The sequence below is a fragment of the Aptenodytes patagonicus genome, chromosome 9 (genome assembly GCF_965638725.1).
Source record: "Aptenodytes patagonicus chromosome 9, bAptPat1.pri.cur, whole genome shotgun sequence".
Classification (NCBI taxonomy): Eukaryota; Metazoa; Chordata; class Aves; order Sphenisciformes; family Spheniscidae; genus Aptenodytes; species Aptenodytes patagonicus.
Window position 1 is genome coordinate 18,756,350 of NC_134957.1, and position 26,537 is coordinate 18,782,886.

Consider the following 26,537-nt stretch of genomic DNA (forward strand, 5'->3'; position numbering starts at 1 on the left):
CTGCAGCTGAACAAATTGTTAATTTGAAACTCTCTTCATTACCTGTAGCTCTGGAATAATGGTTCCTCTTTCGGGACAGGACCCTCCAAATGCTGTCAAGGGTGAAGGGAGTACAATCGGATTTGGGCTGATAAAACTACTGATGTCGCAAGATGGTGTGTCCGACTCTGTTCTTTGCATTACAACTTTGTCTACGATGATAAATCTATTCCAAGGCAACCAAAGTGTCCTTTTTTCAGATATGAAAGGAGATCTGTCAAAAACTAAAGTGACGGAGATGCCTCCAACAGCCACAAGGTCAAAACTGGAAAAGAGAAAACAAAATGCTTTGTTTCTTTTTGGTTTATTATCATATTACCACAACTTTCAATGCATCACAAACAAAAACTTTTATGTTGCTCATTACAGCCCTTAATTTACTCTGTGAAATCATTCACGTATACCTTCCCGGCATCACCTTGGTATTCGCAAAGAAGCTTTACCTCTCTGTGCTTTCTCCCTGTATGCATCGATAGCAAGGTACAGTACTTCACTGTTACTTGACCTATCTCCCCTTTATTTATCAACTAGAACCGATACTAACGAGTCATCTGTAACAAGAGTGTGGACCCAGTTACTTTGGTTTATATGAAAAGAAATTCCTAGCCCAGAAAAGGGATGCTACTTATAATCTATGCAGGTACGGCATGCAGAATAAGAAGTCTTAAAGCCTGTTAGGCCTTTTCTCTATTAACATATCCTTTTCCCTTTTTCTAAAAGTAGCAGGAGGAAGAGGTTGAGTACACTGAGCAGGAGACCCCTCTGTGCAGGATATGAAATTTTTGGGAAAGATGCCGATTAATTGCACTGAGAACTGAATCAGCTCTTGTACATAAGGCAGGTGATCCTCTGGGAGCTACTGTGAAGAACCTTTGGCATATCTGGGCTGCAAAACAGTGGTACATAGAAGGCATGACATAGGGAGTCTCAATTTCCTGAGTTTCTGACATCCATAGTCAGGCAACACAAGGTAATATATAAATAGATACTTCACTCTCTGTATTATTGAATGCATCTATTATGGAGGCTTTTGATGGTAACAAACTGTGATAAGAAGTCAGGCTTAATTATGCATATCTCATCATATTTCCCAAATGACACCGATTACATTCACAGAGAAATACAGGTAGCATATTTTAATGCAGCAACTTTAGCCAGGCTAGTGTAAAGAGGAAACGATAATTACTAACTTTCAGTAGCGCTATTTGAAAGTCATTAAACTAAGGTAAAATAAATATGCACGCTCCTTACTTTTATAAATTGACAAAGCCAAACAAAACAACACAAACTGTGGAAACAGTGACAATTTACGCTCTCTCCCTGTTGGAAGATAGCTTCTCATTTCTTGTCATTCACAACACAGCCAAGGAAGATGAAGTCTTAAACTGCCCTTAGCAGCTTAATTCAAGTTCAGGAGCAAATCGTGACCCAATTGCAAATGGATGGCCAACCCTGGAGTGCAATATAGAATATATAGGAACTTCATCTCTCTTCGAGAACTGAACTCAGCCTTACACGGCTGGGGAAGAGAGGGAAGCCAGCATTGTTCAGGACTGGTTGTGGAACAGCAATTTAACCATTTTGGCTCTGGAAAGAGTCTGTCCTCACTTTTACTTGTGTGGCTCAGGTGATCAACTAAAGGAGTTAACTTCATTGACACCTCAATAAACTACTTGGAAGATTCACAGTTAACAACAGAAAAAAAAAAAGGGGAAGACATGGAATTCTCTGGAAAACCTGACTAGTGAAAATATTCAAATGCCAAGAAGGTGCTGTTACAGCACATTTTGACTCCAGGTGTTTGAATGCCACTGTAATCTTGTTGCTGTGCAGGTTTTTTCTTCTTCTCTTTCTTCTTTGGTCCCTTTACCACAGAGAGCTCTAACTAAATGCGCTGCCAGAGCTGAGGGCCAGATGCCATCCTCAATCCACTCTATGAACAGCGATGTCTATGAAAATTTTGTACATGAATAGAAGGTGGTAGATGGCCCTAACTATGCAAATCCAAACCAGTGAAAGACCATACATGAAACTCTGACCTTCCATCTTGTCGACTGATGGTGTATCCATACTCATTGTGGTGCAGAAAACTGACGTTCACTCCAACCAAAGGCGTTCCGTCTATTGCTACCACCTGGCCTCGAATGACACATGCCCGTCTGTAACAAAAAGAGCAGAAGGAAACACGTTAGACACATCAGGAGGGTGAGAAGGGCATTGATTTCAGAAACCGTGCTATGCTTCTGTCCCAGGCAGACAGAACTACTCTGATATAATTATGACTGTTGATTTTGAATGAAAATTCAAACAAGTCCAAAAGATCGATTTGAAAAACCATTATCTCATGAAGACGACACATAGACTCTCCATGGTGTATCGAGAATATATTTCCATTTCCGGCTATATCTCAGGATACCATTTGTTCTGCCATTCAATAGCGCCGCAAAGGTTTCACTGATAGCGTGATTTAGCTTCCTGCAGCTCTAGGGGGTGATGATTTGTGAAAGGGGAGAATGAAACCTCATTCTCTGCTGCTAAGAATAGGGCATCGCTGTCTATTAGAAAAAAGCTGAACTAATGCGATAAGGCAGCAGTGAGACACATAGTCTTCACTGAACTTCAGAAAGTTATATAGGTAAATTCAGAGAGCGCCTGATCAAGAGCATCATACATTTTTCTCAATCCCCCATCACATGTTATGCCCTTTTAAATTCCCTCTGGGATGTGTTGGACTTGCACCCACTTTCCAGCATAAAAATCCTCCCATTCCAGTAAAGAGGTTGGAATATGGCAGCACAGCAGAACGCATCAAAGTCAACGGACAGGAAAGTGAACTTGTTACTAAGTGGGTCTAATCGGAGGCTAACAGGATCACAGAATCATAGAAAATGAGAGCTGAAAGGAAATGCAAGACTTGATCTTGCCCATTCCTTTGCCTCAGGTAAGATCAACTATACCTACATTACTCCAGACAGATGCTTGTCTGACTCGATAACCTCACCAAGTAACCCATTCCAATGCTTCTGTACGAGTGCTTTACTCATGGCAAGTTTTTCCTGCTGCCTAATTTGAATCTCCACCGCTGCCCTTCAAGACCATTACTTTCACCCTGGCCACAGAAACGGTGAAGAAATTACTCTCTTTTTCTTAGCTTTAGCCTTTTCTGTATTTGAAGACTGAAACATAAAGGAGACAAGTCTCATCAAGGATGAGGAATAAGATGTAAAACACCCTCACGGTGCAGATTAGGACTGAGTGGGATTTTCTAAGGGCTTACATGGCTACATTCCACTGAAACACCTTTCAGTATTTTGCGCCGTGCCGTCAGGTACGCTACATTAGCATACCTCCACCGGCTGAATGGATCCAGGTTTTGGGATCTAACGATACAATTGCACATATTTCCTGGAACTGTGGTTTCACATAATGAAGCGAACAGTGTATGCCGAAGTCTTTTGATAACGTTAAGACATTTAGAGTCAAAACCAATAGAATACTTACAAAGGTAACCGGCATTAATTACTCAATATAAACAATAAGCATAAATTTAGACATTGTTATGTTTCTCTCTCAATTTGAAAGTTCATGGTAGATCTCAACAGACACATCCTACCTTTGCACAGTGAATATGTAGTCTAAAGGAAAAACTTAACAGCTCCTCAGATTAAAGTTATTTAGGAGTCTATATATGAATTTAAAAAATATCCCTTGAGAGATTAATTGATCATGATCCAATGAAATCACACACACGAATTGGAGACCATAAATTTCTGAAAATTCTGACTTGTTTCATAAGATCCCATTCTCCAAAGCCACTCGACAGGACACTGATTTATCGCTATGATATCATCAAACCCGGCTGACTATGACCTGAGAAAATGCAACCGGTAGAAATTAACCCCTTTGCGAGTACGCCATTCACCACAGTTGCTAAGATGAATTCCGTGCTTCCAGGACATCGAAAGATGCTGATTTTCAGCAAAGATGCTGATAAATCCCAGAGGAATGGGAGAGGCTGCATTACTGCCAGTACGCAAAACAGAGTTCTGATTTACCACCGTTTCGTTTTCTACATTAACTAAGGTGGTTGTGGCCCTATTTGTGGGCAAAACCTGCTGCTCCGCTGAAGGCAATCAAGCTCTTGTGTGTCTCAACAGACTCACAAGACTCACTCAACAGAACAGCCAGGTTCAATTAGTCTTTGATTTGTTAGAGGAGAAACTACTGGTTTCTATTGTTTTCTCATATTTCTAATGTCAACAGACCTGCCTTTCCTTTTCTAATCCCTTTATTAGTGCACTCCATGTATTTACAACACGCATTGATCTGAGACAGACCCCTAAGAGTCATCATTATTCAGTACGTTATTCTCGTACTCCTGTTTGTACATTCCACACAGACCTGCCTTCTGACTCTACTCTGTCCTCATATTTTATCAAGCGCACAGATTTGTGTGATAACAACTCATCAAAGTCTTCATTATTTCAGTCTTTCTTTCCTCTACTCATTCACTTTACTTCTCATTATTCATAAATAATATTGAGACTTATCTTTCAACTTTCTTGCTCCTTTTTCATTCGTCGTATTTTACAAGCCACACACATTTACAGTATGCGATAAAGACTCATAAACCTCATTATTCTACATTTATCTGTATTGAACTGTCTTTGCAATCTTTTAGATTTTAAATGTTCTAAGCCTGCCTGCGTGTTGCTACATTTGTCCTCATTATTTACTGTCTTTTTATTACCTACTCTAAGTTGAAGAGTCTTGTAGTCTCTGGCCTCTTCTTGAATTACCAGCACCTACCAAATCTCTGACTAAGTGTTTGATCACAATTAGTTTTAATTTTTGCATTTACTGCAGGCATGACAACATTTTTCAGTTACTTTATGACCAGAACTAACCTCAAAGGCTCGGGAAGGTAACAAACCATCCCCTGCTTTGCAGCAGGTTCTCCCTCCTTTCCCAATGCCCTGACAGCTCGCAAAGCAGGCCACCATGCCCAGAGGCATGCTGGCATGCAGGTTCCCTGCAGCTTTGCTGCTTGCAGAAGACCTCACTTAATTCCTTTCCTCTTTTAGAGCACGTTCCCTGCAGTGATGTCACTTCATACTCCACTGCCACTTCACGCTTCCTTGCTTCAACATTCACCCTCTTTCCAGATGAGCTGTGGACCTTGCTACCGCTCACTGCTTTTCTTAATTTTAACAGAGAAACCTCTAAAGATCATTATGCCTCCTCAATGTGCTGTATGTTCCTCTTCCATTCTCAGCCTCTAAGATTTATTCTACACGCTTGTGACTGGCCTGCTTTTCTTTCTCATGGGGGATAATAACTCCTACTACCTGTCCAACAGTCACCTACTTGCAATGATTGCATAATCTTGGACTAAGGCTGTCCAGGTTGTTTTAACTTGAAAGTAAGTGCAAAAATGTCTTTTCTAATTTGGAGGAGTTGGGAAGGAACATGTCCCTGATAAGCTGCCTTAGTGCTTTCAAATGCATTAAAAATGTTTCTGGTCCCCTGGCAAGCTGTACTAAATCTGCAACTCCAGAGGGAGCAGTTGGCTTTTTGAGAGAAAGCAGAGATTCCCACGGGTTGCAGGTGGCCTAAAAGAAGTAGGATTTCTCTGTCAATGCCTCATGGGTCATTCCACACGTAACTAAGGATCTCAGCTCTGCGGGTCTCAGCTCTCTGCCATCAGGCAGTTTGTTTGACATCTCTAATTTAAAATATAAATAGAAGTTTAAAATTCTAGATGCATTCTTTCACTACTTGTAAAGCATTTTGTTATTCCACCACCATTCTGCCTTGCTCTGCTGCTACTTATCTGCCTTTTTTTTTTTTTTTTGCTTTTGTTTTGTGTGTTAAGTTGCCAATATTCTCTGACTACCTCAGGCTGAGACATAAGGCTCAGATGTGGAACTCTGTCAAGCAACTTGTGAATTTGCAAGTGTCACATTACCAGAAGATGTCATTTACTGTATTACATTTCTGATTAAAATCTTCAATCAGAGAAATTAAGCTAAAGGCTAGTAAGGTATATTCATTTCTTCCTGCTGACAATGTTGCTGTAAGCAGCCTTTGAAGGGTAATTAATTCAGTACCATACACTGGACCCTTTTTGTAGGCAATTTGCAGCGAGTCAAATAGCTTGCCAGCAGTGTGCATTAAAAATACTCAGCAAAGAAACAAGCTAAAAACTTTCCTGAGAACAGAAGCTGATAAAAACATTATAATCTGCTACACCCTGCTACATGCAGTAGGTCAAAACCATTCCTGATGTAAGCAAGTACATTTCCATTTATTCAGAATGTGTCTAATCTGCCTGTCAGCATGTCCCAGTTTAAGTTGGGAGTTTGTAAAAACCCAGTACAAATGACATAGCTTTGACATTATAAAAAGCAAAACAGGTTTTGAAAACATTTAGCTCCTTAACATTAATTCTGGTGTAGTATTTAGTCGTGGCTCAACGCAACACCCTGACTACATTGTAGAAGCCAAATGTTCAAAAATTAGATCTAAGCTAAAGTCTAAGATGCAAATGCAAAAGGATAGATGTCGCAGCAGTTGTCAGAACAACTAATTTCAGTATTTCAGATGATGTTGAAAATGCCAGGATATGGCAGAAACCAAACGCTTTCAGTCTGAAGGACAGAGATAATCTTCACCATTTTTGATAGCTTTCCCAAATCTATTCAACATCACTTTGGCTTTATCTACAGTGAGATTCATGCAAACATCACCCATATTGGAGTTCCACTGGCCTATGCTACAGAAAAACACCGCACAATGTCATTTGAATCAGAAGACTGAAAACATTGGATAGAAGTTTCTTCCGTAATACTCCTAATGGTGTCAGAGACTTCTTGCAGAGCGGGGGGGGGGGGGGGGGGGGGGGAAGCCACACAGGGCTTTGCAAAATTTGAGCACCAGTGGGAATGCATGCCAGTGCTCTGAAACAAATGAATGCCACTATTTCATCCAATCCTCCCAACATTTCTTGTTGAACCACCAATGCTATAAAATAAGTGGCATGAGTTAATACCATCTGCCTGGACACAACCTTTTCAGCAATAGCCAAAAGGAGATTAAAAACCCCCAAGCATTCTTTGGTCTGTACCAGATAGGCAGGATCACAGATTTCTGATTTTTTTTACTGTAGTAACAGTTGTCTTTCTGTATTTTTTTCAGTAATCTTAATTCCCAGGGGAAGAACAGACACTAGATGACAGTCAGACTGACAACGTCAGAGGAAGATTTCTGAACAGAGGCAGCACAGCTAAGCTATTGCCTCCTTCTAAGACTCTGCTTATCTGTCATCATTGAGGAAAATTCTGGCAGTTTTTAATAATATTTGACTTATGGACAGGCAAGTTTTCAACAGCCTGGAAGACTTGAGGATCAAGCAAATTGTGGACTGATGAACTCCTCGGGGTGCCCAGGACATTGCAGATTACTGTTGACAAAACCCAGGAGACATGGCACAGCGCAAGTCTCCAGGCACTGCCCTGATTCCAAAGATACAGCCAGCCTCATCTGAATCCCAGTCATCTTCTCACTAAACTGACTAGTAATTTCTCTATAGTGGGAGGAAATTATATCTGGGGTGTGAACAATGCACCAATGCAAGTACAAGTCGTATTCCTTAGTGGTATAAAGTATCAAACCATGGTGAGGGAGGGCTGCTGCTCATACACGGGCCTTTGCTGCTCTTCGTTCTTCAAAGGCATGGCAGATATCAGGGTAAAGAAATGAAATACTCAGAAAAAGCTTTTAAATCCAAGTTAAATCCCATCAGTGATAGCTTTAAAAGATCAGTTCCTTATATCTATAAAAGCACGTTGATGGGATTAGGTGCAATCCGGCTGCTAACATTTGCAGTGTCACAGAACACTGTACAGGCGACTTGAGCGCTCACCTCCTCTCCGAAAACACCTCACTGCGAGGCATTTTGATGAGGAAAATCTTCCACTGGTGACTTTTGGTTTAAACTGCAGGATGCTCCGCTGCGCGTACAGCCAGCCAAGGACCGTGCACCAGCTGCAGCGGCCCTGTTCATCAGCGAGGCACACTCCGAGAGACCCGCCATTGGCAGGTGGGCGCTTCTCATGGAGTTCATTTTCATGCCCTGTTGTTCTACATATTTATAACATCCTGTTACATTATTAATAGTGATTAAATGTTTAGGTATTTCAGATCAATAAAGACTCTGTTTACATATTTACTTTATTAAAAATTAATAAGTTACAAAGAGAAAGCGCACTGAATTTGTGCGCCGCTATGGAATGAAGTCGAGGTTGTAACCTAAGTGCTATGTGTGAAAATAAAAAAATTGTTATGCCCTTATTACTGGAACATAGTTTATCTAATGCATAGGCCCAGCTGACAGGGTAATAGTTAGGTGATGTGGATGATTTGTGGATCTCTTTGTCAGCATGTAAGTTATAGCATCCCAGGTGAACTACAGCATAAAAAACTTATGTGCCCCTATATTTCAAATGTTCCGGAAAATATGTGTTACCAGGTTTTCTAAGCAAGTAAGTGCCCCTTTCCTATTGCAGTCTTTTCCTGTTAAAGGGCTAGCCAATCTCACAAACACTCAGAGATCACTCTACTGTTTGCATGACAGCTTGAGATTAACCCGCAGACCAAAATGGTAAACTCCACGCTAGTCTATCAACATGCAGTAAAACCAAAAAAGTTTGTTAATTAGGTAGCTGGATTCTATGTAAGTGACACATGTTAAATTTATTACACTGTAAATACCAGTCAAATTCTATTGGGCAGAAAGGTGACTGAATACAACGCATATGAATCCAACTCGTCCTTCTGCTTCCTGCCATTAGACGTATCTACAGCATAAAGGGCCGAACTTCCCCCTGCTTATTTTACAAGTATGAGATAGCTTACCTTCTACAACAGCCAAAGTCTCGTTAATAAGAGTAGTAGAGTTTGTTGCTGTGACACTTTTATGAACTAGATAATAATGAGAATCTGATAAACAAGTTCCTCAGCTGTTGGGACTTAAATGTTTGCTATCCTTTAAAATATTTTTTGATCACCAGGGAAGCATTCTCAGCTATCCAGGTATCACCGTTTTCTCCTGGTTAAATAATTGCACTGCGGTTCTCGATATTCAGAAAAGTCTGTCATCTAAAAGAAAACTCACCTGCTCTCAAATGAGACATCTCCTGGGATTACATGAGTGCTTTCCTTCCCAATCAGGAATCTGATTCGATCATAAAAGAGCCGTGGAGGATGCTGAGAGAAAGGCGGTTGGCTGTGCTGAATAAGGTCAAGGGGATCAGGCGAACCCTGGCAGAGAGGACTTGCGTAACAATTGCTTTGCTGACAACAGTCAGGGTCTACACAGTCTGTCAAGCCATCTAAAACGGAGAGAATGGAAAGTTCAGGAAGTGGAATGATTCTGAGAATTAAGCACCGTGTTTACTACTGGAGAGCACAGGAGGCATTTAATCAATTGCAAGGCATGCTGATTATGACACATTCAAATTCAATAAAGCATTAACATACATGCTTAGTCCAGGAGGGGTATTTCTCTCTAGTCATTAACACTGCATCACCTCATAAAATCCCCACACGACAATGAGAAAACAGAACCTACAAACTAAGTGAACAGGGAAGAGTGGGACTGTCTTCACTGCAGAACAGGCACAAGAAGAAAATCACTACACAATACTTGTTAGTCCAACGGGTGCATGATCCACACTGTGCAGCTGGTATCCCTAAGAGTCCTTTATTGTCACTACTGTCTGTTCACACCTGTGAAGAATATACACTTGCTAACCGGTCTGCAACAATGAAGTCTGAAATGTCATCTAACTCTCATAAGCATCCTCACTACAGTAGTAAAAAAAGGTACTTGTTACAGTTGTCTGACTTCTATTTTAAGCCCTACAATAGTTTTATTAGTGCTTTAGGGTGTTTACTTTTCATTTATTGGTTGCAATGCTAGAACGATCCAAAAAGGGCAGAATCATGAATACACTCCTTTTGTAGTTGGTGATATATAAATACACACCTTGATGCAGGCTCTATCCCAGTGACCTGACAGATACAGTCTACTCCATGGATGTTTGCACCAGGAAAGCCAATTTGGAAAGCGAAAATAAACCTATTTCTTCTCCCTCTATTTTCAAGTATGAAAAATAGAGGAAATAATTGATTTTTTCAGAAATCTACATTTCTTCATGGACAAACTTGCAACAACATTTGTGGGTGAAATTCATTTACTTAGATGTCCAAAGCTTATGATGAAAAGTGAAGCACTGAAGTGCATCTAAATTAAGCACCTAAATAAAACTTAAAATTGGGCTATTGGCATTTAATTGCTTCTGTCAGCAGCTTAGACGTCCAAATTGCCTAAATTACATACTCAACCAGAAAACAGATTTAATAAGGTATAGTAAAATGTCCAACTATCTTCTTAAACATCCATTTTATGACTTCGCAGTTGCTAACTTCCTTAGATTGACAAGCACACTAATGCATATAAAGCAAGATTAAGGCATTGCATCCTTCAACAAAGACATCTCTTTGTATTTTTAACAAGGTCGGTCTGAATAAATGTGGAGTCATCATATCACTGTATGGATTTCCCTTGCGTTAAAATCGGAATGCTATAGGATCAACATACTGTCAGATATTTTCACTTCATGCTTTGACTTTTCATGCTCTGTCCGTACCGATGCTTTGGTGCCTATAAAACTGTACCTCCTCAGGGCCAATTGCGTTATCAGGGAAGCCGCTGTAGTTTTGTCATTGACTTTAATGGGTGCGAGACCAACCCTCAGCCAACTCTGCTCTTTTCTCAGTAGAGCACACTGCACTGTGTGAATGCTCAGTAAATAACAGCATAAGATATTCACTTTGAAAAGAAAGCAAAAGCCCTTCTACAGAACAAACAAGTATAATGAAATGGGCTTTCCTGGAACCTGAAAATTCTTGCCTGACCTTCAGCAAGGTAATTGCCTGGCTAAGCAAAAAATATTAACAAATCTATCCTACTGCAGTTGGGAAATCAGATAGAGCAGGCTAGTTTTTGTGATGATGAGCCAAGGGCAACTGTAGATAGCTAGCAACAATAATCTAAGACTCTCGGATCCAGCAAAGCTGGCATAGCTACGGGTCAGTGCATACTTTTAAGTTCTTTCCACATTCCCCCAGTCCTGGAGACAACTGGCATTTGCCAGCAGGGGGAGAACTTCACAGGGCAACGTTGAGTTTTTATTGACTTTGAGTGTAGCAGTCACTTTATATTCAGGAAAACCTAGAAGGCTATTGAAATCCACTAGGAAATCAGTAAGCTGAAACAATAAGGGGCCTCCAGTCTAAACAAAACCACACGGGAAGTGGATGGAGGAGTTCACGATATGAACCAGAGGGGTTTTCATTGTGTTCTGATGAAAAAACAGAAGAGCTTTTTGGGTTGAAACCTGAAGAACAGGCTTGGAACTGCAAGGAAAAAATATCTCCTCTTATTGTTTCCTCTTTTTTGTCCAAGGAATGAAAACTCTCTATCTTCTTAATAAGAGAACTGAAAAGAATCAAATTACTAGTAGATTCTCCAAGACTGCAAACATTAAAGAATTCTACTAGACTTGAAAAGGTGATAAAGAAATTGAAATCTCTTGCTTGTGCTTTATACTGGTGAAGATCCCTGCAAAGGGCTCTGATGTGGTTAGGCGTAGCCATTCAGGGCTGGCCCCTGCCGGTGGAATGGTTATGGCAGTGACAAGTCTTGTTCAAGGAGTCAAGGTACTTTCTGGAAGGTACTAATTTCTACAAACTGACTGCTGTCTACCTGGGAAACTTGACAATCATTGGTCTGGCAGAATAAGTACTAATCAGAGAAAAGGCACACTTATTTCAGAATAACAGTATCCATGGGGAAGCTATTTTGGAGTAATTTATTCCACAGTAGCTATTCTGATTAATTTCTTCCTTGTCAACAAGCCATTAGATGTGGGAACTGAGCTGACCTGATTCTCTCATTTATGTAAGAAGTAAAAGTGAAAAGCCACAGAAATAGTAGAATATGAAGATTTGCTTAGAAAAGAAATAGCTATAAAAATAACAATTAAATACTTTGCTTTCTCTAATAGAGTCTTCATTCTTCTCCACTTTGGTCAACAGCTTACGTGCCTGGCAACAAACACTGTGCATTCGTGCTGTATGCAAAAAGAAACCAAGTAAAGGGAAAGCTGTTGTCCATCTTCCAGTCAGACTCAATTTTCATCTTTTCTTTGCAGTTTACTTGTCAGCAAAGTGACTATCTTATAAACTCTTCCAGGTTCGACTAATGGAGTTATTTTGGTTTGAATTACTTGCACCTCGTTTCATTTGCCTCTCCAGGCTCTCCGGGCTACAAAAGGGTGGGTTTCCCATTAGTAGGGGTGTGAAGTCCCAGAAGCTTATCTGAATAACCCATGGTGAGAATGGTATTTGTCCTAACAGCATCATGAACGTACGAAGTGCTGGCTACACCAGGAACAGCTTACGGCCTTGGGAGCAAAGGCTACAAAGTCATCAGAGGAAGAAATTGCTAACTAAAATATAAATGTTAATCCAAAGTAGGAGTCTTCTAGGTTACAGATTATCATTCTTGGCTTCTCTCTCTCTCCTGCTGTATCTATTTTTTTTTTCCATTTTTTTAGTCTTTTCATTGATTAGGTGACAATTTATTTCAATCCCCCCTCTCAACTGTGCAGAATGAAACAGAAGAAAGATGTTAGTCTCAGCGAAGACACTCCATGGGCAGTGAGGCAGGAGGTGCAGCAGCACTAGCTCTTCTACGGTCTCTTAACACCACATATTTGGCTCAGGCCACTGGGTGTATGTATTTAAGAATTATTAACTAGAATTGCCTGAATAATGCAACTTCTAGCTTTTTTTCCAAACAATCAAACAAAATTTAGAAAAGAAATCAACTTGGATAAAACTGAAAAATATTTTTCACACTTTGTGCTGAAGTAAAATAATAAAACACCTATTTCAGGGCAAATAGGGAACTCTTAAGCCAAAATAAAATCTTTGTTCCACTTCAGGCTCATTCAAGAATCATAGACCCATAGAATAGTTTGGGTTGGAAGGGACCTCTAAAGGTCATCTAGTCCAACCCCCCTGCCGTGGGCAGGGACATCTTCCACTAGATCAGGTTGCTCAGAGCCCCGTCCAACCTGACCTGGAATGTTTCCAGGGATGGGGCATCCACCACCTCTCTGGGCAACCTGGGCCAGTGCTTTACCACCCTCAGCGTAAAAAATATCTTCCTTAGATCTAGTCTGAATTTACCCTCTTTTAGTTTAAAGCCATTCCCCCCTTGTCCTGTCGCAACAGGCCCTGCTAAAAAGTTTGTCCCCACCTTTCTTATAAGCCCCCTTTAAGTATTGAAAGGCCGCAGTAAGGTCTCCCTGAAGCCTTCTCCTCTCCAGGCTGAATAAAGACTTTGGTTTTAACTTAGACCATTTAAAAGAAAAAAGAAAAAAACCCCAAATCTACCCCCCCAAAAGAAACTACTGTAATTCAGCATGATACCCATTAAAATGAACCAGGTAAAACAAACTGGTACAGAATCACAAGTTACATATGGAGGCAGTTTATGATAATGCAAATCATATCAGTAAGTGCATGTGAGGATAACATTTTCAACAAGCCAATCCTATTTGAAATGAGATTTTTAATCCAGGAGAATAACCCAGAAAAAAAAATAATCTTGTTTATAAACTATAACATCAAACTCATTCACTTGAAAATGCTGCAAATACATTAGTCAACTCTCAACCAATGGTCACATTTTTTAGTTAAGTTTTTATATCAGGAACCAACTATTAAAAAACTCACCGTGTTAAGAAAACACCAGGGTTTCTTTTAAATCTCAGGAGACAGCAGTCAGGGGTATGAACGAACTACTACAAACAGCAAAAACTGTAATTCATACAGCAGAGGAGCCTGTATAGTGAAGTTTTTACTGTCAATTATCACAAAGTGCATCACAGCATAGGTGCAGACTAGAATGTATTACAGAGGTGTAAATGATTTTGGTTTGCTATTAGCATTTTAAAATTTATTTTATATAAAAGGCAGTCAGGCACCTTCACGATGCACTACAGATTATATAATAAAGTGATGCACGTTTTAATGAGTCTGAGATGACGGTTTCCCATCTTCCAGGTACCTTGTTTTGTATGCAAGGGATAATGTTGAACTGGGATTTTTGTTTGTGTAAGTAAATTAGACAAAATATTTTTAATATTACTGCTAAAATAGAATTCACAAAGATCGACTTGAGGATTAAAAGCACTTCATAGCACTCTTAACTAATTTAAACAACCTCAAAGAAAGGGCAGAGCATGCCAAAACAAGTTGCTCTGTTTTCAGTCACACCACTCCTCTCTGCATTGCCGCAGGTCACAGAATTAGAACAAGATTTTCCCATTTTCTTGCTGAGGAAGGGATCCTTTCAGGAAGCTTTCTATAAGGAATGATATTAATATTTATCGTGTCAGGAGTTTGTGTCAAAAGAATCACACAATGTTTTCCATCAAACAAAATATCCATGTTTGGGCAAATGCTGTACAGTGATTGTATTTCATATGTTTTGTATTTGAGCTTTCCATACACTGCATATTATCGATATTCTCAATAAAATAAAATAACAATTGGAAAAGAAAAAGGCATTTTGTCAGCTATAAGCTAACAGCAAGAACATGGAACAAGTCACATATTTTGGGCCTGATATGAACAGGTCTATGCCATCTACTTTTTCAAATCCTGGCTTTTCTAGTCTTCTCATCTACCCTTGAATTAATTGCAATTCATGACTGCAAATATGGGAATATCACACTAACTCATGTTGCTGAAAATGGATCTGTGTTCACAATTAGTACAAATTGTCCAGGTAGCGGAACACCCGAGGACATTAAAGAGGCACTGGGTGGGGTCACTGGTAAGGGAAGCAAAGAACAAAGCGGTTCTAATTTCGGCAGCGCTGGCTTCCCCAGCATGCAATAACTTTCACAGCGGCTTCTTTTCTATTAAACCACCAAGACGCATTATTAACTGGCTACGAAAACAACAAATTCAATCAGAGTCTACCTCCCATGTTACTGGGTTAGTAATTTTAATAAACCATCCGCTATCATTAGGTTTTAGCAAGCAAAACGTAAATAGTTAGCAATAATACTTAAAATTGCTATTCTTCTTTAAAGTTCATTAAAAGAGCAGAGTTCTTACTCCTTCAAGCTTTTGTCACACATGGAGAAGATGCTACTAATGTTAACTACAATAGGTTTGAAGTTTTATGGTTAATGCCAAACCCAGAATACTACAAGAAGTGGTGTATATGCTTATATGGTGCATGCATGTACATGTATGCAGGCATACTCACAAACACACATACTAATAAATGTACTCGCTCAGTCACATGAAAATCAAATCCATCTCTAAGCAACATACTGTACTTGGTATAAGTAATACCAATGACCTTCATTTTCACTGCTGCGGAGCAACCCAGAGGCGTAAGTGCTCTCCCGCTCCCTCTGTACTGATCCCAGTGAGCGCAAGCCAGCGATGGAGCTGTGAGAACTACGTCCAGAACATCTTTACAGAAAGTAAAAAACGGGCTTTAAATTTCTCCTTGCAGTAAGCAGATTTTGTTCTCTGAACTCCTTATGCAGGACAACCTAAAAAGCTCAACACCATGACGCTCGATACTTGAAGGATTTGAGCTTTTCGGTACACCTGCATGATCAATTGTTCAATACTATTGTTGTTTGTGAAAAAAAAAATCCACAGGAGTCTTGAACTTACATTTGCTTGCTTTCTTTTACAGATTTCAAATAAGCATTAAACAATGCCTGTGCTGACTTGTTTCACCGCAGGCTCAGTTAAGTCCAAATAGGTTTGCCAGGAATCCAAGCAAACTGAATCAAAGAGTAACTTCAGAAGAGACTAAGCAGCAGTAACTGTCATGAGTCTCTACTGCTTATTCGTATGCATTAATTCAAACTGCTTCTCAAATTTTAGCTGTAATACATAGCATGCAGATGACAGAGAGGCTGTTAACTGAGAACACCAGCGTTTGTGTAAGGACATTGGAAACCCACCAGTGTGCCTGTGGAAAGGCTGCAGAGTGTTTTACCCAGTGAGTACCAGTGGTGTTTGGCCTTCCAAATTACACGGGAGAATGTAAATATATCAGGGTATGATTTTCAGAAACTGCAAGTATCCCCGGGGAGCCCTCGCTGCTCAGCAACAATGAAAACCATTCCCATCAGTATTATTTATATTGTGTAATAATAGCATATTACTTATACATGGACTCAATATCTCTGTGATGGATAGGTTATTAAAATGCCAATGGATGGGTCAGAAATACATCAATATTTTAGCAGCACTGGTTATCAACCCAAGGCTATGCTGAGTCATATATTTTCTTGTGCTTGGAAAAGCTTGGAGAAAGCTACTATAACTGTCTGAAGTGACTGAAGGGATATTTGGAAGAGAAATCAAAGCTTGTAGTAAATAGTATTTTCCTTAAAAACAAACAGTCAAGATTGATTCATGAAAGAAAAAGAAAACGATGAAAAGAGATCCAGGCAAATGTAAAAGAGAGATCTGTATCAAAGAAATTAATGGGAGTGACAGGCTGCAACTTTCAGCTGAAAACAAAGACCTGCATGTGCAGCAGCAATGTGAATATGTGTCAGAACAGCAGGTAAATTGTGGCTTGGCAGGGCGGGGGGGTGACCTGTGAGCTGGTGCCGAGCGCCCTGCGCGTCCCAGTGCTGCGGCAGCGTGCTCTGCCTCCTTGCGCCTGGGACGCAGGCACTCGCCTGCGCGGAACTCAGCAGAGCTTTCAAGCAATCTCCTGGAGCTACCGAAGCTTCCAAATGAGTCTAAAGTAATGGCAGGACAAGAGAAAATGACCTGCTCAGATGAGCTGAATGGTCGTCTTATAAACTGAAAATGAAATCATGTCAGTCATGACAATGAAAGAAGGAGAGTAAGAAATGGGGAATAACGGGATGCTGAGGGAAGCCACGGCGAGGGAAAGGCCCCACTGCAAAGGACATCTGCTTGACTTCTTGGCATTATTTAATGGACATCACACTGCTAACAGACTGCAGATGCACTCCACAAGAGCAAGTGCAAACCATGCTGTCGTGCATCTGTTATAATGCTAAGACCTTTTCAATGATATTTGTAGTGATATTTGAACAGGTAAACATGCCCTTAAGTCTGCAAGTAGGAAAAAGCTAACAGAGAGTTATGAGATGGAATGGGAAAGGCAGTTATGGCACAGTCAGGGTACAAGTACAGTGTATACTAACGGGGCTCTGAAAGAAATAGTACTCTCCCTGCTCAGGAAAATACTTCTGTATGGGTTTAACCTTACCACCATGGATAACCGCACTAATGGGGAACTCGGTGCTTCAGCGTCTGCAGAACCGGGATGCCTGTGAATATGCTCGTGGCTTACCTTTATACTAATATACCAGTCCTTAAAAAAAATGAATTCAAGATTTCCTCCCTCCCAAAGCTTTTGTGCTGTTACTACTGACCAAACAATATCATTAACACTTCCTCATGCCAAATAAATGACATTATTCAATCCCTACAGTTAGAACTAATAAAAAACTTCATTTTCTAACACCTTTTTTTCCTACCATATATTTGTATGTATTTTTGTATAGTAAAAATCTCAATTTTTCAGTCTCTGAAAGTACCGTATAATAAATCAACTGGAAACTACACAAAATTATCACTCCGCCTAACTCCTGAAATAAGAGTTTGTTTGAAATAATACTTGTTCAACTTTACTACAGCTTTGTTCTTTGGTTGTGACTTCCTCCTAGTGAACCTGAAGCACAAAACACCTCCTAAGGTCTGAGATATAAATGTTTTGATTTAAACACAACTGGAATGAATAAGACCTTTGCTAGGTGAGAATACCATGATTTGGAATATACAACGGCACTAAATTAGGTCTAGAGCATGATCTCCTGGGCTATGTGTCACTGACTGAGTGTGACCACATCCTAACGGCTGAGGAAGTTACTACCTGTCAGCTGAGTTTCTGTAACCCAACTGAGTGCATGCTCTTAACTCACCGCAACTGCAGGCGAAAAGGTTAATAGCTTCCATCTTCATGAACCTAATCCAGTTATGTAGCTTGATGGATGGCAACTCGTTATGCCACCGTAATATTCTCATGTGTATAGTGTAAGGCACAACCTCCCAGCAAACAGGAAAAGTCATGTCTCCTTCCTAATTTCTGTTTTTACCGTTGTGTATGTATACAAACCCTGAAACACTAGGAATCAGCTTCTGATTTCCTATTAATGTAACACTGGTATAACTCCAATGACTTGAGGGGAGTTTTTCTAATTTAGGCTTATGCCAAATCAGGTCCTATGAACTTCATATATAAAGAGAAGTGGTTTTAATATGTAGACGTAATTTTCTTTTCTTATATAAAATTGATTGCGAAGGAAACTTAATTACATTTAGCCCATCTGTAGTAGTCAGATTAATTAAATATTTCTCTCTGCACTTATCTCTAATTGTAATGTCAACAGAGCTGTCCTAGTCCATGTTATGTTGTCGTTAAAAAGGAAAAAGAAAATCACTTTTAAAACCTGCAGTGAAATGGTGTTAAGTGTCTGCCTTAAACTGACAAATTCAAGGAGATTTAGAGTTAAAACTGCCAACTCTTTCAATAACTCACCGTTATTGCAGAATATAAAGCACCCAAAATCACAATACAGGACAGTTTATACAGAGCCAGTTCACAGAGTGTATCAGAAAATGCTTTACATACATTACAGGCTAAACAGGGTTTTTGTGGACAGATTTAAGAGTGCAGGCGAGTGAATCAGTGCCTCGGACAGCAGGGGAGAGCACCGGACAGATGGGAAAGCACGCGGGGGGCAGTGATGCCAGCTGTGGGACCTTGTGTGAAAGGGATACGCACCAGCGTAGAAGAGCACAGAGAGTGGGCAGAGAGACGGTTGTTAGACGTCTTGGAAATAAGGTGGAAAAGGAAGGATAAGAGAGGAATAAGGCGATTTTGAATGGGGTTCAGAAATGAGGAAGCCTTTGCCAAAGGACAGCATGGTCTTAGAGCCCACAGGATACAAAATCAGGTGGTCTCAAAATATATCTGTAAATGAGGAATCATCACTGAGTCAGAATGTTTCTATTGAGGTCCCACAGTGACCTCAGTTCTTGGCCCTAAATCAGGCTTAATTTATCAATGACCTAGAAGAAAATAGACAGTCATCATACTAAGGTTTGACACTACAGCGGGGTATGAGATCTCACCCAAGACACTGAGATGGTCTGTGAGTGTGACACAACAAGATAATATATATTTCAATACATCTCCGCGTACAAGCTAAGGAAAAAAATGTAACTGCGCTTGGGGCAGATGTATTCACAGTCTGAATGATACAGCTGCACAGCTCCGAGTATGGGGGCAAGCACACCGTAAAGGACGGTAGTAAGTGAAGGAGAGGAAAGCAATAGTCCTTCTTGACTGTCCAGTAAATGAGTATTCCTAAAATAGATAGGAAAAATAATTAACTCTGAGAGCAATCAGTGAGGAATGTTGTGGCTTTTCTCCCACTGCTAAGTTTGAAATAGAGTCTGGATGTTTTTCCTGAAAAAAATGCACTAGCTCATGTATTAGAATGAACTACTGGAAAGGAGGCAGAGACTAACTTATGAAAGAACTACGTTTTTCCCAGCAAGCCTAAAACTTACACAGCCTTGGAACGAATCAAGACTACAGAGGTCTGAGGTAGGGAGCACCCAGTGCCAAAGGCCCTGGTTCAACTGCTGGAGAAGAGCGAATGATTATTTTAGTACAGGGCTCTGTTTACGGTACTTTCAAAAAATTACTTCTGCATACTTTCTACGCTGGCTTACTCGACAATCGTTCAAATGTAGGTCCAGATAATTGCAAGAACTGTGCTGTGGCTCAGTGGAACATTAAGAAAGAGATTAATGCTAAAAAAGCATCTCTAAATGTATGCTTTCTGCTTGCAAATGTGTTCATTTAGTATTAACTTAAGACTAAACTCTGGATGCATTTTGACAGGCACACACGTTTTTTCATTTGGGTATCTATTGGCTGTCTTTTCTGAAATAGATGACAATGTTACGAGGTAGAGTGGAAAGGAGACAGAAGAAATTAATTGTTACACTTTTTGGGTTTTTTTTGTTTGTTTGTTTTGGTTTTTTTGAAAGGAAAAAGTCAAGTACTGGGATGACAGGCACGGCACATACATAATTTCTGCTTTGCATAACATCTAGCACAAGGGTCTGTTCCCTCACTGCACTTCTTCAGATGAAGTCAGTGGAGAACAACTGCCTTGAGCAAACAAACATTGACATTCTGTGATAAAAAGGAAAACATACACCAAAACTATAGATTCAAATGATAATCAAGGATGTGACAAACAAACAGAGAGATGTGAATTATGTATCATACCTCCATCATTGTCCAGGTTATCTCCACACACCATTTCCATGACAATGTTACATCCCGAGCCACTCCAGCCCACTTGACAAACACAGTGCCATCCATTCTGATCAAGCGTGCACCTCCCATTTCCGTAACAGAGACCTGGGCAGCCATCTAGAAAAGAAAATGTACAAAAGAAGCCTTCATAGAGGAGTCTTCTTCTCTTTTACAGTTGCAATTATTCTTTAACATTCTTTCATATAGTATTATACTTGCTGCCTTCAAATGATCACAGCTCCCTTGCAAGCCATTTATATTTTTGGCCAAATATGGAAAAATCCCCATCCTGGTCCCTCCCTCTGCTTGCCCAAAAGTCACTTCTCAGTGAGGAATGAAGATTTTTTAGTGTGTAACATTTTGTGCGCAGGAAAAAAGTGAGTAAACTTATAAGAAGATATTTAACAGTCTGCCGTGTCCATCTCTTTCTCTACTTATTGAAAAATAAGTTGTAGATCACAAAGGAAGGTAAGACATAATCAACATTTATATCAAAGATATACATGGAAAATATTGTTTAGATGACAAACTGGCATTTGTGGACATAATCCTACACATTGCAGGGAGTGGAGGTGACCTTTTTATTCTGTTCATAAATACTCAGCTGACTGAGAAAAAGCCAATTTGATTTGGCTGGTGAAGGGTCTGGAGAACACGTCTTCTGAGGAGCGGCTGAGGGAACTGGGGTTGTTCAGCCTGGAGAGAAGGAGGCTGAGGGGAGACCTCATCGCTCTCTACAACTACCTGAAAGGAGGTTGTAGCGAAGTGGGGGTCGGTCTCTTCTCCCAAGTAACAAGCGATAGGACGAGAGGAAATGGCCTCAAGTTGCGGCAGGGGAGGTTTAGATTGGACGTGAGGAAAAATTTCTGTACTGAAAGAGTGGTTAAACATTGGAACAGGCTGCCCAGGGAAGTGGTTGAGTCCCCATCCCTGGAGGTATTTAAAAGACGTGTAGATGCGGCACTTAGGGACATGGTTTAGTGGGCATGGTGGTGTTGGGTCGATGGTTGGACTCAATGATCTTAGAGGTCTTTTCCAACCTTAATGATTCTATGATTCTATGATTTATGCTACAACTCTTTCCACAGAAGGCAAATGAGGGAGCATTTCCTTCCAACGTCCAGTTCTACTTCCTTCATACTACAGCCGATTCAAATATGACAAACACTTGCCCTTTAGTGGCTCTGATTCTAGATCAAAACTGGAACAATGACTGTAGCATCCTCTGGACTATATACTTGTAAGCTCTGAATCAATAGTAATTTGGACATTCTCAGCTAGATCTCTTGCCTATAAGAGTGAGAGAGGAATTGTCTCTTGGCTGTGTATACTCATGTCCATCTGCTTGTATAGTTCAGTGCCAGCTCAGACGTTTGTCAAATCCTCACCGTGTCACACATGGAGCCAAAGGACAATGGATAAAGCTCAGCAATAAGCTTAACATTGCAAGTGGCATCCCTTCTAAGAGGGCTCCTTTCTTTTTGCCAGCATGGACATAGAGGAACTGAAAGCCCTTCTGTACTTGATAGTGAACATCAACACTTACGTGTCACCAGAGAGAATTTTTCTGAGGAAGAAAGAGGCCTCAGTCTGCATATGTGTTTGGCAACCCCTGGATGCTCCAAAAGGACTTTGGAGGAGCTGACCAGAGAGTCAGAGAATCTGTAGGACTGGTCTGTCAGGTTGTGACTTACAGCCCAGCATGCAGCACATTTCCTGGCAGCTTTACACTAGGCACATCATCTCGCTCCTTCTCACCCCCGGCAGAGTTTATCAATCATATCTGCAAACAGGGAGATTGGAGAGTCTGACCCCTCTTGCTCGGAAGAGCTGGAGATGGGTGGCACTGTTTTCTCACATTGGAATTCTGGAAGCTGCTGCTCTAAAATAGCATGAGGTTGGCAAACACCAGATATACTATAAAAGCCAATTATTTGCCTGTTTCGGGGAGTTGGGGGAAAGGGTAGGATGTGAGAGCTGTTCTGGGTAACAGGGATGTTTTTCCACTTCAATTCACTGCCCTGCTGAGTTAATTCATTTCTTGTATATGATTATATTTTACTTCTGTGTGTGGTTATCCTCTAAGACTATAAATGTAATCAAATGAATACCTACATGATTTTATTATTATCTAATTCTGAAGAAATAAAATAATAAATACAAAATAAACACCCAGGTCTTTCTGGAATATTGGTTAGTTTGATATTTCAGCTAGCAGCATTTTTGCAAGGGGCAATGTGCACCATCGCTCCGCACAGCATGGCTAGGAGTGAGGGACTGCTGCCAAACTCGCGGAAGGTACTTGCACTGACATGAATAAGCAGGACCTGCGGCAAGGCATGGAAATCAAATGAACAGCACCAGACAGAAAACAACATAAAATTTAACTCTTGGGTCAAATGATTTGAAGAGAACTATATCACATCTAGCATAGACAACTTTTAAAAAGGCGTACGTCTCTATCAAAAGAAACTTACTTCAAGCACAAATGAAAAAAAAAAAATTGTTCTCATGGAAGACAGGATCAACACAAAGTTTTTTGAGCAAGTCCTCAGCTCTGTCATTACTTTGGAATGGTAAGCGAGAGCAAAAAACTGATTTGCCTAACACAGCACATCAGATGGCCACATGAAACATGCTTACACTGCTACAACTTTGCAAATGAGCACATTATTTGTTAAAAACTGCATTTTCTTCGGTAAGTCTCTCTCTGTGTGTATATATATCTCCATAAACAAGTGTTTTATCTATTCTGGCAACTTAGCAGTACAGAAGCTCAGACAGAACAGGTAACACAAAACACTCCATTCCCAATACTTGTGTATCTTTTCATTACTCTTTCACAACGCTGATACAAAAAACTTACCTCGAACAGCATCTAAGTAGTGAGCTTAAAAAAGAAAAGAACAAAACTGAGATGGATTGAACTTCTGTACCCAAATGAAAATACAGACGCCATTTGCTTATGGCTTGCCACCTGTTGGTTAGATATAAAGTGTCTCCCTCTTACTGCAGTCAGATCTATTCCCACTACTGTGATCAAAACACATTGCGTATGCGATTGTTCTCCATTTGACGACAAGCATGCAGAGGACAGCTTGGGCCATACCTGGCAGAGCCTACAATGTGAAGAGCAGCCCTGTTTATCTTTTTAATTGTTTTGGTCCTTTTCTGGATTTGCTCTACACAATCTTTACAAAATCAGGCCGTTCCTCCTTTACAAACCTAATTCTTGATTTAGCAAATCTGATTCAGTAAATTCTAGAGCCAGTGAATTAATTCTCTTAAAATGATCAAGAGAAAGATAAACCATTCTACTTTTTTTCAAGAAGCAAGAATGAAAGCTCACGCTGCTCACCTCTGAAAATTAGATACCCTGCTATTATAAACGATTAAAATGTTTAAGAATAATCTTGCTCTGGGACATTTTAGGGAGAAACACTATTAGACTTTGCAAAAACCTGTTGTATTTCATTAAAAAGATAACTGTGACATTTGTATAGTAGAGTAATGACTTCTAAAAAGATCTGAAAGCTTTACCTTATTAGGAATATTGTTAGAAGCCAGCGATAGAAAAAACACCTCTAGTAATAAGTAAAATATGTAAATCCTCAGACATGAAGGCAGGAAATTTAATGCAAGAATTACTTAAGCTGAATAATAGCTTCATCCCTTCACACCTTCTATTTCTTAAACATTTTTTTCCTTCCTAACTCACAGTTCACATATGAACACAACCCAAAGATATGTCAGGACCGAGATATCTTTCTTTTGTGTGTTTTTTAAAAAAATCATTCATCAATGTTATTTCCTCTAAACAGAAACCTGCACTGAGTTGCTATTCTGTGGGACAAGCAGGCTGCACCAGCAGTGCAGAGGCACCTTTTTTCACCTGGCCTGATTCTGGGTCTCTGTTTTTCCAAAATGACTTGAATCAGACTGACGGCTATGGCAGATCTTTGTGTAACTGGTTAAGATTTTATGTATTTTATTTCTAGAGGTACAAAATGCCCTTACCAATGGTGCAGTGGTCCCCTTCCCATCCAGGGCTGCACTCACACTTCCCGTCCTTGCACTGGCCGTGTTCAGCACAGTGAGAGTGGCAGGTACGTTCTTCGCAGGTTGGTCCCACCCAGCCCTCTTCACACTGGCAGATCCCTCTTGAACAGACACCATGGCTGCCACAGTCCAGGGTACACAGCTCTGCGTAGGATTACAAAAATACATAATGTGAAACAGCAATTTCCTACTGCAAATAGACTTTGCACCGATACTAAATTTAATCACTTCTATACTAATATCACTCATCAATTGGATCAAATATGGGATTTCATCACCCAGTACAGACCTCACACAATCTGGCTGCCTCCTTCTTTAGCAGTTACTTGCAAGACCATTTATTTGTTTGGGGTGGGGACTGCAGAAACGGTGGCTTTGCATATGGTAGGGCAACGGGTCTAAAACAGACAAACAATGACACAAAAAAGTCCGTATCTTTTGACTGATTTCAGCTGAGGCCTTTAAAAACAGCATGCCATATCCGTTCCCGGTTCCCACTGGCTCAGTTCTGAAATCTATTATAAACTCAAATATTGCAAGTGAGATGAATTAAAGGATAAAGTGGCACATTGAATAAATACAAGCAAAAGTCTTTGAGATATTCAGGCATTTGTAGTGATGGCAAAATGGCCTTCACTTACAGTAAGAAGAGCCACCAGAAAGATAACGGTGAGAAAGAAGAAGAGCAAGCACCCCACTCTGACGGCAGTATACAATATCACATGACCTACAGGCCACGCAGATCTGCCTAGTTCTAAAATGCCTTTCAAGGATTAAAACTTTTTTTTTTCCTTCCTGACTCTCATGAGTCAACTGCTAAGAAACCAGAAAAGCTGTTTTGGGAAGACAGGAGTACCTCCTTCATCGCACTCACAACAATTTCTCTACCTGGGCATTGTAGAACACCACTTATCGTGAAGTGGAATGAAAGTCCTGAATTGTTTCAATACATCACAATATGCCAATTGCAATTCTACTTCCACTTAGACTAAAGTTGTTCTGTGAAAAGAATAGCTTCATTATAAAAAGGTTCCATGTAGTTTGAATTTATTTAGAATAATTTGTGTCAAGAGACAGAATTTGCTTGTTATTCTGCAATTAACCTGCCACAGAAATGTTTCCTCCTTCTTCCTCTCAGAAAGCAGCTGATAGCACTACAAGTGTAAGCCAAATAATCGTGTCTGCTCTGATTTCAAATGTCAGTGTTATATATTTAGTTGTGGCAAGGTTTTTCCCTTGACAGATTTTAAACAATGATCATTTATATCTTGGAACTATTGTATATAAACATTCTTAAAAGCATTTGTAGTGACAAATGCTGTCACTGTATATACCAAGAAAAGTTTTAAAAGTTTAAATTGAAATCTTATCAATTCCAATCATTTTAACACAAAGAAAAAAGCAGCACAGAAATGGAACTGCACAGTGACATTGCAGACATGCTGGGCTCTGTCTCTAGCCCTTATTTTCGTTAATAGCCGGGTGATGGCACAGAGTGCCATCGGAAGAATCGGTGAGTGACAAACTGGAAGAGCATGGTCAAACTCACCTTCAGAAGCAGAAGGCATGGTAAAGAACCGAAGAGAAAATGCAGTAAAAGCAACTGTGAAGTACTGTCCTGAGGAAGTCAAAACCAGCTACATAAAAAATAATTAATTTTACTATTCAGACAGGGACTTGTGTTATACTAGAGTGCAAAATAAACATAATTATCTGATGATATTCCTGCAAAACAGTATATAAGACAAGGAAAGAGACTGCCCTGCTATATTCAAACAAAGGACTGTGCTGAGCCTGGGGCATTATCCCTTAGAAAGTCTTGATTGCTGCCTGCTGGTCATGTACTGATCTAATGCTTCATGCCTTGGACTGCCTGCCTGCAGGT

The 26,537-nt window shown here is 40.1% G+C and overlaps 1 protein-coding gene across 9 annotated transcripts in view; it reads right to left on the reverse strand.

The window, feature by feature from the left end:
* Positions 1–26,537, reverse strand: part of TENM1 (teneurin transmembrane protein 1) — a 940,180-nt gene that overhangs the window by 79,907 nt on the left and 833,736 nt on the right. For 7 of the 9 annotated variants that reach the window (XM_076347340.1, XM_076347348.1, XM_076347344.1 and 4 more), the window contains 6 exons: positions 24,611–24,796; positions 23,460–23,483; positions 20,564–20,710; positions 9,215–9,431; positions 2,079–2,198; positions 43–304 (listed from right to left, as the gene is read on the reverse strand). In XM_076347340.1, coding sequence (XP_076203455.1) covers positions 43–304; positions 2,079–2,198; positions 9,215–9,431; positions 20,564–20,710; positions 23,460–23,483; positions 24,611–24,796 — 956 coding nt within the window. The remainder of the gene's footprint in view (positions 1–42; positions 305–2,078; positions 2,199–9,214; positions 9,432–20,563; positions 20,711–23,459; positions 23,484–24,610; positions 24,797–26,537) is intronic. The other 2 variants (XM_076347347.1, XM_076347346.1) reach the window with 1 other exon arrangement.